We start from the raw sequence: 19990 nt of genomic DNA on the forward strand, positions 1-19990 counted from the left end.
GTGAGGAAAATAAGTATTTGAACACCCTGCAATTTTGCAAGTTCTCCCACTTAAAAATCATGGAGGGGTCTGAAATTGTAATCGTAGGTGCATGTCCACTGTGAGAGACATAATTAAAAAAAAAATCTGGAAATCACAGTGTATGATTTTTTAAATATTTATTTGTATGATACAGCTGCAAATAAGTATTTGAACACCTGAGAAAATCAATGTTAATATTTGGTACAGTAGCCTTTGTTTGCAATTACAGAGGTCAAACGTTTCCTGTAGTTTTTCACCAGGTTTGCACACACTGCAGGAGGGATTTTGGCCCACTCCTCCACACAGATCTTCTCTAGATCAGTCAGGTTTCTGGCCTGTCGCTGAGAAACACAGAGTTTGAGCTCCCTCCAAAGATACTCTATTGGGTTTAGGTCTGGAGACTGGCTAGGCCACGCCAGAACCTTGATTTGCTTCTTACAGAGTCACTACTTGGTTATCCTGGCTGTGTGCTTCGGGTCATTGTCATGTTGGAAGACCCAGCCTCGACCCATCTTCAATGCTCTAACTGAGGGAAGGAGGTTGTTCCCCAAAATCTCGCAATACATGGCCCCGGTCATCCTCTCCTTAATACAGTGCAGTCCCATGTGCAGAAAAACACCCCCAAAGCATGATGCTACCACCCCCATGCTTCACAGTAGGGATGGTGTTCTTGGGATGGTACTCATCATTCTTCTTCCTCCAAACACGTTTAGTGGAATTATGACCAAAAAGTTCCATTTTGGTCTCATCTGACCACATGACTTTCTCCCATGACTCCTCTGGATCATCCAAATGGTCATTGGCAAACTTAAGACGGGCCTGGACATGTGCTGGTTTAAGCAGGGGAACCTTCCGTGCCATGCATGATTTCAAACCATGACGTCTTAGTGTATTATCAACAGTAACCTTGGAAACGGAGGTCCCAGCTCTTTTCAGGTCATTGAGCAGCTCCCCCTGTAGTTCTGGGCTGATTTCTCACCTTTCTTAGGATCATTGAGACCCCACGAGGTGAGATCTTGCATGGAGCCCCAGTCTGAGGGAGATTGGCAGTCATGTTTAGCTTCTTCCATTTTCTAATGATTGCTTCAACAGTGGACCTTTTTTCACCAAGCTGCTTGGCAATTTCCCCGTAGCCCTTTCCAGCCTTGTGGAGGTGTACAATTTTGTCTCTAGTGTCTTTGGACAGCTCTTTGGTCTTGGCCATGTTAGTAGTTGGATTCTTACTGATTGTATGGGGTGGAGTGGAGGTGGACATTTTAAAGGCAGACTAACAGGTCTTTGAGGGTCAGAATTCTAGCTGATAGACAGGTGTTCAAATACTTATTTGCAGCTGTATCATACAAATAAATAGTTAAAAAATCATACATTGTGATTTCTGGATTTTTTTTTTTAAGATTATGTCTCTCACAGTGGACATGCACATTCAATGACAGTTTCAAACCCCGCCATGATTTCTAAGTGGGAGAACTGGCAAAATAGCCGGGTGTTCAAATACTTATTTTCCTTACTGTATATATATACACACACACACACACACACACCGATCAGGAATAACATTATGAACACCTTCCTAATAGGCCCAAACAGCCCTGACCCATCAAGGCATGGACTCCACTAGACCCCTGAAGGTGTGCTATGATTTCTGGCACCAAGATGTAAGCAGCAGATCCTTTAAGTCCTGCAAGTTGCGAGGTGGGGCCTCCATGGATTGGACTTGTTTGTTCAGCACATCCCACAGATGCTCGATTGGATTGAGATCTGGGGAATTTGGAGGCCAAGTCAACACCTCAAACTTGTGCTCCTCAACCCATTCCTGAAGCATTTTTGCTTTGGGGCAGGGTGTATTATCCTGCTGAAAGAGGCCATAGCCACCAGGGAATACCCTTTCCATGAAAGGAAGTACATGGTCTGCAACAAGGCTTAGGTAGGTGGTACGTGTCAAAGTAATATCCACATGGATGGCAGGACCCAAGGTTTCCCAGCAGAACATTGCCCAAAGCATCACACTGCCTCCAACGGCTTGCCTTTTTCCCATAGTGCATCCTGGTGCCATGTGTTCCCCAGGTAAGCGACGCACACGCACAAGAAAATGTGATTCATCAGACCAGGCCACCTTCTTCCATTGCTCCGTGGTCCAGTTCTGATGCTCACATGCCCACTGTTGGTGCTTTCCGAGGTGGACAGGGGTCAGCATGGGCACCCTGACTGGTCTGCAGCTATGCAGCCCCATACACAACAAACTGCGATGCACTGTGTATTCTGACACCTTTCTATCAGAACCAGCATTGACTTCTGAAGCAATTTGAGTTACAGTAGCTCGTCTGTTTGATCGGACCACACGGGCCAGCCTTCATTCCCAGCGTGCATCAATGAGCCTTGGCCGCCCATGACCCTGTCGCCGGTTCACCACTGTTCCTTCCTTGGACCACTTTTGATAGAGACTGACCACTGCAGACCGGGAACACCCCACAGAAGCTGCAGTTTTGGAGATGCTCTGACCCAGTCGTCTAGACATCACAAGTTGGTCCTTGTCAAACTCGCTCAAATCCTTACTCTTGCCCATTTTTCCTGCTTCTAACACATCAAATTTGAGGACAAAATGTTCACTTGCAGCCTAATATATCCCACCCACTAACAGGTGCTGTGATGAAGAGATGATCAGTGTTATTCACTTCACCTGTCAGTGGTCATAATTTTATGCCTGATCAGTATCAGCACACACACGGTCAAAATTTGGAAACATTAAGGTTTTGTTTTATGTTTTTGAAAGTAGTCTCTTATTCTCAACAAGGATGCATTTATTCAATCAAAAACAGTAATACTGTGAAATATTACAATTTAAATGAACTGATTCTGTTGTAATATATTTTAAAATGTAATTTATTGCTGTGATGGCAAAGCTGAATTTTCAGCATCATTACTCCAGACTTCAGTGTCACATGATCCTTTATAAATAATTGTAATATGCTGATTTGGTGCTAAAGAAACATTTCTTCTTATTATTAATGTTAAACAGTTGTGCTGATTAATATTTTTGTGGAAACTGATTTTTTTTTTCAGGATCCTTTGATGAATAGTAATTTCAAAGAAACTGCATTTATTGTAAATAGAATTTTGTAATATTCATTAAGTTCATAAATGTCTTTACTGTTTTTTATTTATCAATGTAATGTCTTTGCTAAATAAAAGTATACATTTCCTTGTAAATCTTACTTTTGAATGGCAGTGTATCATGATTAAAACATTTTTTTTTCAACATTTATTTATAACAAGAAATGATCTTAGAATGATTTCTAAAGGATCATGTGACACTGAAGACAGGAGTACTGGCTGCTGAAATTTCAGCTTTGATGACAGGAATAAATTACATTTTAACATATATGAAAACAGAAACCAGTTAATTTAAATTGTAATAATATTTCAGAGTGTAATAAATGCAGCCTTGGTGAGATAAAGATACTACTTTGACTGGTAGTGTGTGTGTGTGTGTACAAAATAACTGTTCCTATATATTATTTTTAATTTTATATGATCTGCAAGATTTGAAAAAAAGGTTCATAAAATTCATAATGACAAACATAATGCGGGTGCACGTTTGGGAGGCCAACACTGCTGACTTTATTTTGAATTACAACTATCCATAAAATAAACCCGGAGAAATGTGTTGAATTTGTGCATGTCAGACTTCACATTTCAGACGCACATTGACAATATAAACCATAATCATTAAAACTCACATTTGCACGTATAAAGGTTAATGTATTAATATTTCACCTCCTTACACAAGTGTTCTACTGGCAGATGTTTATTGGACACTGCTTACATGCAGGTTCACAGGCACATTAGCAACTATGGCAACAAAAAAGGCTCACATTTAGTCACCAGCACCACCATGAAGAATAATAAACTTTCAGGGGGGAATAAATCTCTACTCAACAGTCCAAAAGTGATTCATCCTTGTGTCGCTGAGTCTACCTTGATTCATTTTTCATTGCATCCATATGTTAGTGTATTAGTTGTAAACCAAAGCCGAGCGAGGTTGTGTAATAATGTTGAACAGATATTTCTAACACTCCAAAGAGACCCAAAACTACCGCACAAAACCACTCACTTTCACAAGCACAATACATCACATATGGATGGATTCAGTCTGGGAATGAATATCATATGACCCACTTATACAAGATCGATAGAAAACATATTTTGAGCTTTTTTTTTCTTTCTATCACATTAAGTTGATTAATAGCAGTTTCAACGATATAAGACATCGATGGAGTGTCGACATGTTCAACAGCGGTTAAGCTGAACAAGATAGACAAAACATTAAAAGGAATGTGACGTTTTATGTTGGTCAAAGCATGCAAGGCTAATATCAGATAGCTGGCAATGTTGTACAATCGGAGAATGCGTGATGTATATCAAAAAGTGTTACTACCTTAGGGGATATAGTGGTTTTTAAGTGGTTACCATTAAAACAGTACAACTTTCCAAACTACGCCAGACACCTACTTCTGTTTAAAGATTCAACTCGTACACTTGTTCCACATCTTCGCATATGACGACAAATACATGGCATGGGAAGGTGAAGCACTGACAATGCATTCAAACAATTAAAAAAAATACAGCTGTGTTCCAAAATTCCCTTCGACACTATCAACAACATCTAGACATTTGGCTAGAACGGAACATGTGCGATTCACACATACTGGGCACATTGAACAAACTGGTACCTAAAGATGGATTTAAAACAGAAAACATTGGATCTGGATCCTGTGCCACAGAGGCGGTGGTGGCTGGTTGGGGAGGAAGGGACAAATATGTAGAGAGAAAACTGGGCGATGGAGACGTTCAGTTCTTCAGAACGGCATCGTACATCTGGTACACGTACTGAGAGACCTCTGGAGCCCTGCATTTCAGAGACAGCTGAAAGAGAAAGAAAAGATTTTTAAATGTGGAGTACAAGAACAACAAAAAAATCAAACATTGACATTTAAACGAAGACAGAAATGGTCAATTACGGTTTCTAAATGTCTAATTAATTTCAACTGTTAATGCTCTGAGCAGCCACAATGTGGTCAACACAAATGTGTATTTTCTATTTCTAAAGGGGACCCATTATACTATTTTTAATTTCTACAAGAATAGGTTTTTTCATCCTTGAAATGTTCATAAAACACCATTATTTTTCTTATATTTGACACTGTTGCAGCACCTCTCTTCACAGTCTGACAGCAATGCTCTGTTTCGGTCTCTATGTAGTGTGTTTTGGAAATTTTGCTTACCATAACTCCCTTGGGAGTGACTTTATGCTTTGTAACTTTGCAGACCTTATTCATGCTCAAACAGCAACATTACACACTAAAGAAAGTTGAAAATGTTTATATTTTCTTTTACTTTGCATAGTTTTCAACCAAATGATGGACGCATTTGCACCATAATATTGTAATGTAGAGATTGATTGGAAACACGACCTGTGAAGACAACAACAAAAAACATTGGAAGTGTTTTCATTTGTTGTTTTTTTTATCTTTATCCTTGTTTTTTTACCCTGCTTGAGACCCACCAGATTAGAATCACCACCACATGACAACTCTGATGGACTATTTTGTCCTTGATTTACATTATGCGCCTAAATGCAATAATATTTGCTATGAGTGACTGCTTAAAGAGGCTTGTCCTTGTGCTAGAGTTACAGTTTTTCACAACAAACCCTTGAATGGAGTTAAAATGCCTATTTGAAGGACAAATAAAATGCTATCCATAAAAGTTAGAATTAATGTTCCCTTTAAGACCAGGAAAAAAATCTGCACAGACTAAAAGCTAGCAATTCTTGAAGTCAAATGGAGTTAAAGGGATAGTTCACCCAAAAATGAAAATTAGCCCATGATTTACTCACCCTCAAGTCATCCGAGGTGTATATGACATTCTTCTTTCAGACGAATAAAATCTGAGTTATATTAACCCCTTACCTGTCACCCCCCTTTTTTTGAATACACATGAAAATGCACTATTCAAACTTAAAGGGCTGTAATTCAAGAATGCTTTGGAATATAGACCTATGTTTGGTCTTGTTTTAAAGATGACACTTGGCAGATTATTGCTGAAGTGAAAACAATTCTAAATATAAAAGTATGAAAAAGTTATGGAAATTTAAATTTACTGTAAATAAAAAATACTGTACTAAATATTTTTATTTTATATAAAATATATATTTTACAAAAATGTTTTAATCTAAAATTACTATAAAATCAAAGCCATATGTCTAACCAAGTTGTGTTCCAAATTTGAAGTTGATATCACAAAAATTGAAGTTCCCATGAGATTTTGTTTAGGCGCTGTATCACAAATAGCCACCGGGTGTTACACATATTCCATTGATTGTTTTTTTGATGCATTTTTCTGTAAATTTCTGTCCAAATATCTCTTCCATCAAAATGGTCACCAAATATGGAACCCTGAGACTCAGACCTTTCCGACGATATGTGTTTTGTCAAGATTAGAAAAGATTTTTATTATAAAGTAGTTAACTTCTTAACCCGCACCGGTTCGTGGGCGGGGGGGTTGACGGAAGTGGGGGGGTGTGTACTTTTATTTACTTTTGTTTTATACAAAATATTCAATCAACTATCACAAACTATGCATCATTTGAAAGCTAAAACACTCAAGATTCATGTTCTGAACTTGTTTTTGCAATAAATACACCAGAGAGGAAAGGGTTAAATGAAACGCTAAAGGACCGTCCATGTAAACATTAGCATAATATCAGCGTTACTCATCTTTCATCTCCTGTCGTTCAGATCAGATCGGACGAATCCAATAAACACCCGCATACATCTCTGTGTAAGAGTCCACTCTTCAAAATGCATCCCACTTTTTAATCCAAAACAACGAAAAAATAGGGAAACAACTAAAAATCCTCCGTTGTTTGCAAGAGAGTTTTGAGTTAGCGTGATCAATCATGTCCATTTTCAATGAAATATCGATTCTCATCCGTGTCTGGCAAACTCCCCCTGCTAGAATAGTTTCTCCCACGTGCAATGGTTCAACCCTCGTCTCTCTCCTTCAATCAGAGACTCTTCTGGGATGCATCATATAGAGGAAGTGCCTTACAGGCTTGGTGAGCTGTCAATCATTGCGCCCATGGTTTTCGTTGGATAAAGGCACTCGGTGCCCAGCCAATGCCTTTCCAACAAAGGTTTGATTGATGGACTTAGTAACCAATCAAAAGGCATTATCTTGCGCAGTTTGCATGTTACATGTATATTACTCTGTTCCCATATTACTTTGAGTTATTATGACTCTTGGGTAGCAATATTTCAAGTGTCTAGTTTAAAATAAGACCAGGTTTATGAATATAGACCTTAGGGTTTAAGAGCTGCAGACATTTTCATTTGGGTATATCGTTTTCAAAGAATTCTCAAAAATGGGGCGCTTGTTAAGAGGTTAAAATAAATGTTGTAATATAAAACATGACGACGCCCACTAGGGGAGGAGCCCACTAGAATAATTTAAAGTACCATTTCCATGGTAACGCAACGTCCAATTTCAAAACGGTTTTCACAGGATGAATTTTGAGTTCGTAAGCTTTCGAATGATACCTAATTTATGATAATTACATAATTACAAAAAAAAGCCAATAAAAAAATGAGTGCCAGGTGTCCCGCCAGCGGGACGGTGACAGGGAAGAGGCTAAAAAATGTTCTGGCTAATCCAAGCATTAGAATAGCAGTAACAGTTGCTCTGTTTTTGAAGTTCATAAAAAATGCATCTGTCAAATAACGTGCTCCACGCGGCTCCGGGGTGTTAATAAAGGCCTTCTGAAGCGAATCGATGCGTTTGTGTAAGAAAAATATCCATATTTAAAAATGTATTTCTTTTTTTCTATGGCTCTGCATTAGAGCCCTGCACGGGTCTCAAAACTAGGCCCTAGCCCGGCCCTGGCCCGAGACGCTGAGGCCCTAGCCCGGCCCTGGCCCGAGACGCTGAGGCCCTAGCCCGGCCCTGGCCCGAGACGCTGAGGCCCTAGCCCGGCCCGTGTCTGACAGCTCATCAAAATTATCAGCCCGAGTCCGACTGGAGCCCATGTTTTTTTTTTTTATCCTCCCTATTACACATTAGTTGCAGCCATTAAAATAGTTCAGTTTTGTTTTGTGTCAAAGTAGTTATATTTAGTTTTTCTTTATTAAGTTAATTTAGATTTTAAATTTTTTTGTTTGTTAAATTAAAGTTATTGCTTTTTAAAGTGACGACCAAGCGGCCGACAGTGAGTTAACCCAACGCTTTAGCCTCTCAAATCAACACTTGTCAAAGTAGTTAGGCAATATTTCGTTTCGTTTCTTTATTAAGTTAATTTAGAAAAATGTTTGAAGCATTTTGTTGTTTGTTAAATTAAAGTTTTTGTTATTTAAAGTGATGACCAAGCGGCCAGCGGCCGACAGTGAGTTAACCCAACGCTTTAGCCTCTCAAATCAACACTTGTCTTGTCTTGCTTATAAAATCCATATAAAACACTTAAAGCATTGTTTAAACGTTTAGCCTACTATCACCACCATCACAGTAAAAAGGCATTTTTGACAAGATGAGGCAGGCAGATCGCAACGGCGCGCTAACGAAACGGGCTACACAATCTAAACAAATAAAAAAAGACATGCTGGTTGTCTTACCACCTCTCTGCGAAATTAATATAAATCCGATCTTTAATCCCGTGCTATATGCACATTTAACAGAGTTCATGTCAACGAAAGCAACCGATATGAGCATTTTATTCATCAGCTCATTTCAACATCAAAGACCGCATTATGAGAACGAGCCACCTAAACACTGGTAAGAGTCTTTAGTCTCATTAGTTTTAATGAAGATGGTTGTGTTTTTGAGCATCTCAGACTTAGCTTATTTTCAGTTTCACTTGTGGCCGTTTGCGTGTTGGCTTGCTTTACTCATTGGCGGCGATGCGTGTTGCATAACGCCGTCCTCTAAACACTGTGAGAGCCGGTCTTGACAGTTGCGGACTCGCGATATCATGGTCTCATGTTGTTTCCACCAGCGCAGCACATCTCATTGTTTCTTTTAATTATTGAATGTCTAAAATATCAAATGAAGGAGAAGCCTAAAAAGGCCCGAAGCCGGCCCGCATTTGAGGTATGTCGGGAAAATTGGCCCGAAGCCCGGCCCTAGGGGCGTAAAAAATCGGGGTGCGTCGGGCTTGGGCAGAAATGCAGGGCTCTACTCTGCATTCAGCTGTCCCCGCGCCATCAGTTCCGGCGAGTAAGGTCAAAATACATGCAAAATACGGGCGCGATCATAGATATATATACATAGATTCCTCATTAGTGCCTGCGCGGATCGGTCAAATGAGGCATCTACATATATATATATATATCGCGGCAATATTTTGACCTTATTCGTCGGAAGTTATGGCGCTGGGAATACTAGATGACACTTGTCTGATAAGAGGTAAAAAAAAATAACAAATACTGTTCGGTTTCTCGCAGAAACTGATCGTTTTGTGTCTTAAGACATCAATGTGTCGCCACGAGCCGCATGGTTTAATAAGGATTCGTAAGTCTATGTGTTTTTACGCTCATTGCTCTCATACTCTAAAATATCCCCATTGACATGCATTATACGACTATCACACTGCAACGGTTGGAGTTAAAAATCTTCATTTGTGTTTTACTGAAGAAACAAAGACACCTACATCTTGGATGGAGTAAGCAGATAAAACATAAAAAATTTGTTTTTGGGTGAACTATCCCTTTAATCTGCATGTCCAATGATTTTCAGAGTGAAACTGCAAGGGCTGAAATCCTAAAACAATATGGATATTAAAGGGATAGTTCACCCAAAAATGAAAATTATCCCATCATTTACTCACCCTCAAGACATCCGAGGTGTATATGACATTCTTCTTTCAGATGAATACAATCGGAGTTACATTAAAAAATGTCCTGGCTAATCCAAGCATTATGATGGCAGCCCAAATTTTTAAGCTCAAAAAAGTGAGTCCATCCATTATAAAAGTAATCCATACGGCACCAGGGGGTTAATAAAGGCCTTCTGAAGTGAATCGATGGGTTTGTGTAAGAAAAATATCCATATTTAACACGTTATAAAGTAAAATATCTAGCTTCCGACAGACCGGCTTCTGTATTCAAATTACGAAGAAAGTGTAACTCCTCTTGCGGTTTAAACAAGCGGCAACCTCCCCCAGTTTCTCTTTAAGCCAATACGAAAATGACTTAAACTGCAATTCATCAGGCTCCAGAAGGGAGCAGAATCTCATTGTGCCCAAAGTTAAAATGCCCAACTTTACAGCAGAAAAAAACATGTTTACAGCCTGGAACAAATTGTGGTTTTGGTCAATACAGCTAATTTTGCCCTTAATGCCAACTGTGAGGGGGGTGAATTTTTTTATAACTCATTCATTTACATTATATAAAGCCTTAAAATCCTGCACAATTAAGGGTGTGGCCACTTGAGTGACAGGTGGATTGTCGTTTGTCTGCTGTTTGTCAGTCGTCACGTCACCTCAGCTCCAGCCACGTCCCGCCTCTTTGCCCATTTTAAGTTCCGGGTGTGACACGCTGCTAAGATGGCAACGGCAGCTCAACCCTACTTTACGCTTCAAAACTGCTCTTCAGAATCCTATGGGTGACGTCACGGACACCACATCCATATTTTTTTACAGTCTATGGGTTTAAAGCGCTTAAGCTACATCCGACGTAATACATCATGGCAGTTACACTTTTTCGTGAGTTGAATACAGAAGGCAGTCTGCCGCAAGCCCGATCTTTTACTTTATAATGTGTTAAATATGGATATTTTTCTTACACAAACCTATACATAATTAGCCTAGAAATCTAGACGCACCCTAGCAGCAGCAAATCAAATCTAGTCTAGCAACTGTCCGTTGGCTTGCAAACTGGAAAAACCAAACTATGGTCAGGCCAATCACATGGTGTATAGAGTCGGTGGGCGGGCTTAACATAATGACGGCAGAGTTGCGTCGGCTCCTCGTAAACAAAGAAGCTGGCGAACAGCAGTCTTTCGAATCGGCTTTGGCCGCGACTCTGGATGACTTGGAGTTAAGCTTTTCTTTGAGAAAAGAACAAAGAACGGCACTGAAGTCATTCTTAAGAAAGGAAGATGTGTTCGGAGTTTTGCCGACCGGATACGGCGAAAGTTTAATCTATCAACTTGCTCCGCTTCACCTTCTTCGTTGCTCTGGTTGGTTGTAGCGCTATCTTATTGAGTGCGGAGGGAATTTGAAAGACAACCGTTTATCCCGCCCCTCGGACTGAGCCCTGCCAATGGTGTGTTCCCAGACCCAACATCTTGATGTGGGTCTGGCTTGTCAGGCTAATATATCATTTGAGTAAAAAAAAATTTGAACTGAGAAATTTGCATGAATTACGAAATTTCCCCCACTTGCTTTAATGACAGCAGCTCTCATCTGAGCATGATCTGAGATAATACTTTTTGTACTTTGAGCTTCAACAGAAGCAAGAACATTTGAACGTCTGTACAAAGAGCCACACGATTAAAGTCAGTAGTTACTTTAAATTAGATTTTGAATGCGAGTCTCAGACTTTTGGACTCCACTGTATAAATTTATTTCTGTTTGTTGTTGTTGTAAAAAAATAAAAAATACAAAACAAAATGGCATACCATTACAAGAGTCTGTTTTTTTTGCTCAGGTGGCCAAAGAACTAGCCTGACGTCCTCATACTCAGATTCTAGTCAGAATATGAGTCTGATACTGCTCCATTGGACTGTGATTATGAGGCCCTTTCAACCGAACCAAGAGAGAAAATAACTCTGCACTCAATTGGATAGACCTACAACCAATCAGAACAACGAAGCGACGCAGAACTCAACAACAGAACAGAACTATGAACAAGTTCTCCGTAGTAAATTAATTCAACCCAAGCGTTCTTTGGTGACGTGCATGATTACGTCACTGTTGATCATCTGTCCATCATCGTATAAAGCCCGCCCTGACAATTTCATTGGTCCGAACAGCTCTTGTTCGAGCATAGTTACTCCACAACGGATCAAGTCCAGTCTTGGTGTAAATGTTGTGGGCGGGGCTAAAATCGGCTGGAATCCAGGCTAACAAAGAACTATATTCACCCTGAATAACAAATTTAAGGGCACAATAAAAAATGTATACTTTTGCTCTTTTGGCTCAGCTCTCCTTTAAATGTCACTATATTCGGATTGACCGAAGATAAATCTGAGACTTTTCCTCCAACTGATTGCACTGAACAATTCTTGGCCCACCAGGAACATACTCCCACGTACAGCAGGGCTTATATTGTTACCTCTACTTGAGGAATGTGTTCCAGAGGTCTTGGCAGACAACAGCACTCCATCACTGGCTGTTAGGTCAAACTGCGCTGGCTCGACTGAATCCAGTTATCATCTGTTGAGATCGTAGCCAGCTGCTGCCAGAATACTGAGGGCTGAAGTCTCATTAAAAATCAATTGTCTGGGATCAGGCAGGGTTTCTGATCGCACTGAGCCGTCCTGGCCTCAGGGGGCCACAGACAATCAAGCTCAGCAGAGGTGGCTGCCTGAACAGATGCCTTCTGAATAATAAAGAGGGGTCTATTGCTAATCAACAGATTAATCAATTTAGCAGCCTCTTAATTTGGCCACCAACTTCCCAATGGAAGTTTATAGAGTCCGTGGCAGCTGCCTTGCTGGCCAGTCAGTTGGGATTGGTTTGGTATGTTTTTGTCCCAAGGACTAAGGTGAGAATAGTCGCAGCCTCAGACGTCACAACCACGGATCGCTGGCTGAACGTCTGACGCATATGGCACACTTAATTGGAAACACTTCTGGATTTTCAAAGTCATCATCTGATTGGTCTACACAGGATGTCCTGATTGGTTGAATTCTACAAAGCCCTCATGATGCCTCATGGAAGAAGAAAGCCGTTGTGTTTACAACTTTGACAATGAGGATTTTCAAAACTAAGTGAAGGATGTGGCATAGACTCTTTAAAATACGTCCAAGAGTTTTACACACCGGTCTGTTATTGTAGGGACATTGATGGTACATTTTCACGCCTCTAAAGATGACGACGCGTAACAAAACAAACAGTGATTGGTTGCTTTACATGTCAGACAAACAGCCTCTGGGTGGTCCTTGGACAATGAAAGCTGCTATGGAGTCCAGACCTTCTGCCGTCCGTCTGAGGGTCTGCTACGCGAGACTAAGGTAAGAATGCTTATTACTCACCGGAAATGGAATTATGAGTTGAAAATAAATCACTGAATTATTTAAACTGTTCCATCAGATGCCATTATAGGCCATTATATAGTTCCATCCACCGGCAACTATACACACACAGGATTGTGCGAAATCAGAGGCAGTGAACGATGCATCTATGCTAGGGATGTGCGTCATGATTAATATAATTAAAGTCTAAATGGAAATTTTGCAACTGATTAGTCACTAGTCTAAAAAATGAATACTGCGTGGAGTTAACCAATCAAAATCGGCATGTTTGGCAGCCAAGTCCCATCCCCGGAAGTTCCTAAACTTTGAAAAAGTTAATTTTTACCCGGAACTTCATTTAGACCCTGGTCCCTGCTGCCGAAACCACCCCAAAGTACCACCGCAAAGTCCCTATTTCCAGGGGAAAGTTCCTGTGGTGTAAACGTGGCTTTAGTATGATCAGTGCAGTTTAATTCCAGAATGAATAACTCTAATAATTTGAGTTAGTGAATCAAACACATACTGCTTCTGTGCTTAAATGAAAACGTGTAGCTAAAGTTATACATTAAGCATTTTGTCATTAATATTTTATATATACACTGCTTGGCCAAAGTTGCTGTTTGGATTTAAATAGGCAGATGCTATGATTAATCAATGATTGGATCATTATTGCAGTGATTATGTTTCTAGCATGTTATATCTTTGGCAACAGCTCTTCTAACTCTAACTGATGGAGTGTGTAGATTTTCACTTCTTAAACAACCATGTAGGAAGACACATCATGGCCATATTCCAGGATAACAATGTCAAGATCCATCAGCTCAAACTGTGAAAGAATGGTTGGGAGAGAGCATGAAGAATCATTTTCACACATGAATTCATTTTCACACACGACCTTAAATTCATTGAAAGTCTTTGGGATGTTCTGGAGGAGACTTTACACAGTGCTGGACTCTTGCATTATCAATACAAGATATTAACCAAAAATCGATGCATCTCTTGATGGAAATAAGTTCTTTACGACTTCTATCCTTACACAACCTGCGAAGGCAGCATTTTTCAGGCTTTAGGCGCTGCCCATCTGTTGCAGACACACATTTACACATCACTTCATGCTTAGCAGTCAGTTGTGAAGATCTGAAGAGGGATTTTCTGTCTAGCTTGTCATAAAGCCAGTTTTATCCCAGTGCTTTGTGTTTAACAAACAAGCATTAAAACTGTAGAATATGATGCTGTAATTTGTCTCACCCTCACTCATATGATTATTCCAAAGTACCACTGTCAAATGTGCAGCTGGAGCTTATCAATCTCTAGTGTCATGCTGTTGCCAAGGAAAGGTTCACTGCAGGTGCTCAACTTGTGTTCTTTGCCTCACTGAGCAAAAGATTATTTCAATTCACCAGGCAGAGCACCAAGTAGACCGCTGCTGTTTGGCACCACATGAATGATAAAAACTTGTACGTACAAACTTTGAATGGATGATGAGAATTCATTGTCATACTTTGCATCTAAATTTCAAAAATACAACCAGTATTTGATACCCGATGAGAGGTTTGTGAAGAACTGCTGATATGAGTTATAGAAATATACAATGTGTTTACATGTACCGGCACCTAAAGAAATAAAGTTAGGGTAGGCAAAGATTTTTATAAAAAAAAAATGTTATCCTGGGTGAAACTCTCTTCACATCCTGATACCAATTAAAAAACAGAAGTGGACTAAATATTTAAAAAAATACATATATGTTCTGTGGAAGTCTCAGGAGCAAAAAATGCTTACAGAGCTCTTACTTGTACTACCTGACTGCTTCGGATTGATGCATGGAGATTTGGAAATATAATATGTTGATAGGCAGGTAGGACATCCTATCATTGCATACGGTCCGTGAAGTCAGGTGGGACAAGAAAGAGCTCTGTAAGTTGTTTACATTCATTATTATTGTAATGTTATGTGCTTTGAGACATGAGGTAATTTAACGGCGTCTCTCGTGACGCTTTGCAGACTCTGCTCTGGTTGTGTTCGTTCATACGTTCTGAAGGGAGGCTGGGATCTAATGCCTTCAAAGCTAGCATCTCCGAAATTGCCTACCCTACATTTAATGTTCTTAAAAAAAAGTGTAAAAACTAAAGTGCCTTTGAACTCTTTCCCAGCCATTGACGAGCTTCTCTTAGTCTTTGACAAAAACACAATTTTCTCAGCTTTATGTTAGGAATATTGTTTTATGAAACTTTTTAATTAACTTTTTTATGAAAAAAAAAAGAATGAATGAAGCTAGAATAAATGTATAAATAAAATTTAAATTAGAGGCTCAGTTCTTGCTTTTGATATATTGACTGTTTACATATTCAAACAATAAAATATTCTGGTGGGGGCATGAAAGTGTAGTGAATATTATCAAAAATGCGGCCATTGGCTGACAATAAAACGCTGGCGGGGAAAGAGTTAAAGTGTTCATTTTTAAAAATGTACATCTCATTTCACTTTCTATATAAAGTTATCATGTGATAACATCTTGCATGATAAAAGTACATGAAAAACTACTCTATTATCATCTGTAAGCAGTTATCACATTCTGCTACTGAATCTTTTGCAGCATCACATCAAAAGAAGTGTCTGCAGTCACCAAAGTTAATTGTGAGAATACAAAAACACTGGGATACCACAGAATAATACAAAAATAATAAATCATTTCAAATGGGTTGTTCTTATTGGCTGCACGCAACTATCATAGTCTGATTCACAAGTGAATGACTCTTAAGAGCTAGCCTGGATGCCAGCCAAACTTATCCCCGCCCACAACATTTTTACTCGGGCAGTTCGGTCTGGACTTGATCGGTAGAGAAGTAATTATGCCCGAACAGAAACTGTTCGGACCAATGAAATTGTCAGGGCGGGCTTTAGACGATGATGGACAGATGATCAACTTTAACGTAATCATCCACGTCATCAAAGGCGCTTGGATTGAATTTGTTCTAATCCTAAACGGAGAACTTGTTCGTATATGCATTCACCTTTAACGTACTATTTCTCTCAGAAATGATGATCGTGTTGGTAAGTACTCTGTGTATCCTTAAATTTTTTTTTACAAAACCGGCAAAGATCGTTTACACTCATCTTTTTCTTCTAACGTAACTTATTCCAGCGTGCGTGCAGACAGGGTTGCCAAGTTTTTACAACAAAACCCGCCCAATTGCTAACGTTCCTCAAAACTAGCCAAAAACAAGCCCGATAGCTTTCCAGGTGGGGTTCTCCGGGAAAAAAGGCATTCGGGGGATAAAATAAGTGTTATTTTGGCAGGGCTGGCAGCTAAAAATTGCATTCCTGGGTCTGTATATCACATAATTGGGGTCGCTTCAACCCGCGGACATGGCAACACAGTGCAGTCGAGTTCTGTTGACGTTTGACAACTAACGTTATGCGTCGCTCCGTTGCTCTGATTGGTTGTAGGTCTATCCAATTGAGGTCTTTCCTGGTTCGGTTGAAACACGCCCCATAATCACAGCCCAACGGAGCAGTATCAGACTCATATTCTGACTAGAATTGAGTATGACGACGTCAGGCTACTTAAGAGCTGGTTCTTTTAACTCTTTCCCCACCATTGACAGAAAATTACGTAATTTGTGAGACAACATTTCCCGCCATTGATAGAATTTTACAGCTTCCCGTGTTTTCATTGTCATACGGTAGGGGGTTGCTATTACATATCTTCTAAAGGAGGACTGAATCTCTTGATCAAAACACAGGTGAAGAAAAAGCAGAAACAAGCAATATCATATGTAAAATAACACGATCAACAGCATATAAAAAACGAATGAAAACAGGACGAGCTACAGGACTGTGAAGCTGTGGGGGTGTTGAAGGACTCGATCTACTGTTACCATCGTTCTGAATCCCATCCTGATGTAGTCTTTGACAAAAATGTGATTTTCTCAGCTTTTTGCTCAAAATCTTGCTTTTTTTTATGAAACTTACCCACATTCAAGTGTTGATAAAAAAGAATGCATGAATGTAGAATAAAACCAATATTTTTGTTTAAAAGCAAAGCGTCTGCTCTTTTGACATATTGCATGTTCAGATATTTACGTTACTAAATATTCTGGTGGCCATGAATTCTGGAGGAGAGGGCAGCCACTTATTGAGATTCTGCTTATGTAACAGCACATATCCAAAGTCATACATGTCGCTGTTTGTGAAGATAATTCAGTAATGTTAAACAGCACTGACACAAATTAATAATTATTTCTAACATGACAGAATCAAAGGGCACTGGGGATCCGCAAGCTAAAATGGGGATCAATACTCTACCTGACAGCGACAAGCCGTTTCTAAACGCTTCAAACTGCTCTTGAACTTCCTGTTCATTTAATGCATTAGGCAAGCAAGTTAAGCAGAAAGCATGGCTTTCAGGGTCATGAATTGATCATGTTTTTAAAAGCCTGATCTTCAGAGCACTGAATTACATAATAAGGTGCTGAAACCTTGGAGTGGATTGGTGGACCAAAAGTAGATATAAACATAAAGAAGGTTTTATGTTAATATAGTATTCTGTCAAAGTGAGGGATGAAGGATGTCCTTGAATATGTTCTGGACAATGTCAAAAGCATTTTGTTTAAAGCAAGATTTATTTTGCTCTTTTGTGTTAAACTGGCAAGCACTCCTCGGGTTGGACTTTGTTTGAATACACAATTGTTGAATCTTCGTGCTGTGAGTGATTACCGTGTAATTGGGATTGCCAGGTTGTATGCGGAGTTCGGCTAGTATCCAGATCCCGTTGGTGAGCTTGAGCGACTGATACAGCATGTCCTGGCCTTCTACGTTCCTCTTGGCGATGGTGTAGACATTGCTGTTCTGCAGTTTGCCTGACACCGTATCTGCCAATACCAAACACATGGTTACCCAACAAAAAATTCACAGAAGTCTCTCAACAGACTACAGTTATCAGCAGAAAAGCTACAATCCATCCAATTAAAAAAAAACCATGAAAAGGTCTGATGGGCACTTGTATTAAGTATTCCATTAAAAGTAAGTACAAGTGCTCCCTATTGAAACAGGAAAAGTACATAGCAACACGCAACACACACACTTATTTTTTTTAAATAACCTGTTTGTACCATGGATGAAAGCAATAGAGACACTTGTGGTTGGGAAAGTAATAAAGTATGAATATTATTTAGCACAACCAAAGGCACACAATGAACCAAAATTTGCTACTTGCTATGTCCTAATTGGAGACAGTCTGTGTTTGGGAAGTTGAGATGTAATTTTACTGTCCTCATAGAAAAAGGACATTCATATTTTGTTTCTTTCATCATTTGGCTGGAAAAAAGGCCTCGTCTACAACCATAAAATAATCTATTCAAAATAATTTTGAAACCTTGATATAAAATTTAAATAAATTTGACCAATTAGTCTCACACACACACGGAACTACTTCCAAATTAATTTAGTCCAAATAATTCACATAAGTGATGAAAATTATGACCTACAAGTAAGATACATCGATCAGGCATAACTGACAGGTGAAGTGAATAACACTGATCATCTCTTCATCATGGCACCTGTTAGTGTGTGGGATATATTAGGCAGCAAGTGAACATTTTGTCCTCAAAGTTGATGTGTTAGAAGCAAGAAAAATGGGCAAGAGTAAGGATTTGAGAGAGTTTGACAAGGACCAACTTGTGATGTCTAGACGACTGGCTCAGAGCATCTCCAAAACGGCAGCTTCTGTGGGGTGTTCCCGGTCTGCAGTGGTCAGTATCTATCAAAAGTGGTCCAAGGAAGGAACAGTGGAGAACTGGCGATAGGGTCATGGGCGGCCAAGGCTCATTGATGCACGTGGGAAGCGAAGGCTGGCCCGTGTGGTCCGATCAAACAGACGAGCTACTGTAACTCAAATTGCTCAAGAAGTTAATGCTGGTTCTGATAGAAAGGTGTCAGAATACACAGTGCATCGCAGTTTTTTGTGTATGGGGCTGCATAGCCGCAGACCACTCAGGGTGCCCATGCTGACCCCTGTCCACCTCGGAAAGCACCAACAGTGAGCATGTGAGCATCAGAACTGGACCATGGAGCAATGGAAGAAGGTGGCCAGGTCTGATGAATCACATTTTCTTGTGCGTGTGCGTCGCTTACCTGGGGAACACATGGCACCAGGATGCACTATGGGAAAAAGGCAAGCCGGCGGAGGCAGTGTGATGCTTTGGGCAATGTTCTGCTGGGACACCTTGGGTCCTGCCATCCATGTGGATGTTACTTTGACACATACCACCTACCTAAGCCTTGTTGCAGACCATGTACACCCTTTCATGGAAACGGTATTCCCTGGTGGCTGTGGCTCTTTCAGCAGGATAATGTGCCCTGCCACAAAGCAAAAATGGTTCAGGAATAGTTTTGAGGAGCACAATGAGTTTGAGGTGTTGACTTGGCCTCCAAATTCCCCAGATCTCAATCCAATCGACCATCTGTGGGATGTGCTGAACAAACAAGTCCAATCCATGGAGGCTCCACCTCGCAACTTACAGGATTTAAAGGATCTGCTGCTAGCATTTTGGTGCCAACTACCACAGCACACCTTCAGGGATCTAGTGGTGTCCATGCCTCGACAGGTCAGGGCTGTATTGGCAGCAAAAGGGGGACCAACACAATATTAGGTCATAATGTTATGCCTGATCGGTGTATACTGCATGCATAAAGCTTTACCTCTCTGTATTTGTTTTCATTTTATTTTATCGTCACTTTGTCAAGT

The 19990-nt window shown here is 40.1% G+C and overlaps 1 protein-coding gene across 1 annotated transcript in view; it reads right to left on the reverse strand.

Annotated features, from left to right (window-relative positions):
- Positions 1-3604: 3604 nt before the first annotated feature.
- ap2b1 (adaptor related protein complex 2 subunit beta 1) overlaps positions 3605-19990 on the reverse strand; it is a 72993-nt gene continuing 56607 nt past the window's right edge. Inside the window, exons 21-22 of the mRNA XM_079815977.1 lie at positions 17962-18116; positions 3605-4944 (exon numbers count right to left, since the gene is read on the reverse strand). Of these exons, the coding sequence (XP_079672103.1) occupies positions 4870-4944; positions 17962-18116 (230 nt within the window). The 3' untranslated portion in view covers positions 3605-4869. The remainder of the gene's footprint in view (positions 4945-17961; positions 18117-19990) is intronic.

Source organism: Gobio gobio, assembly GCF_949357685.1.
Source record: "Gobio gobio genome assembly, chromosome: 4".
Classification (NCBI taxonomy): Eukaryota; Metazoa; Chordata; class Actinopteri; order Cypriniformes; family Gobionidae; genus Gobio; species Gobio gobio.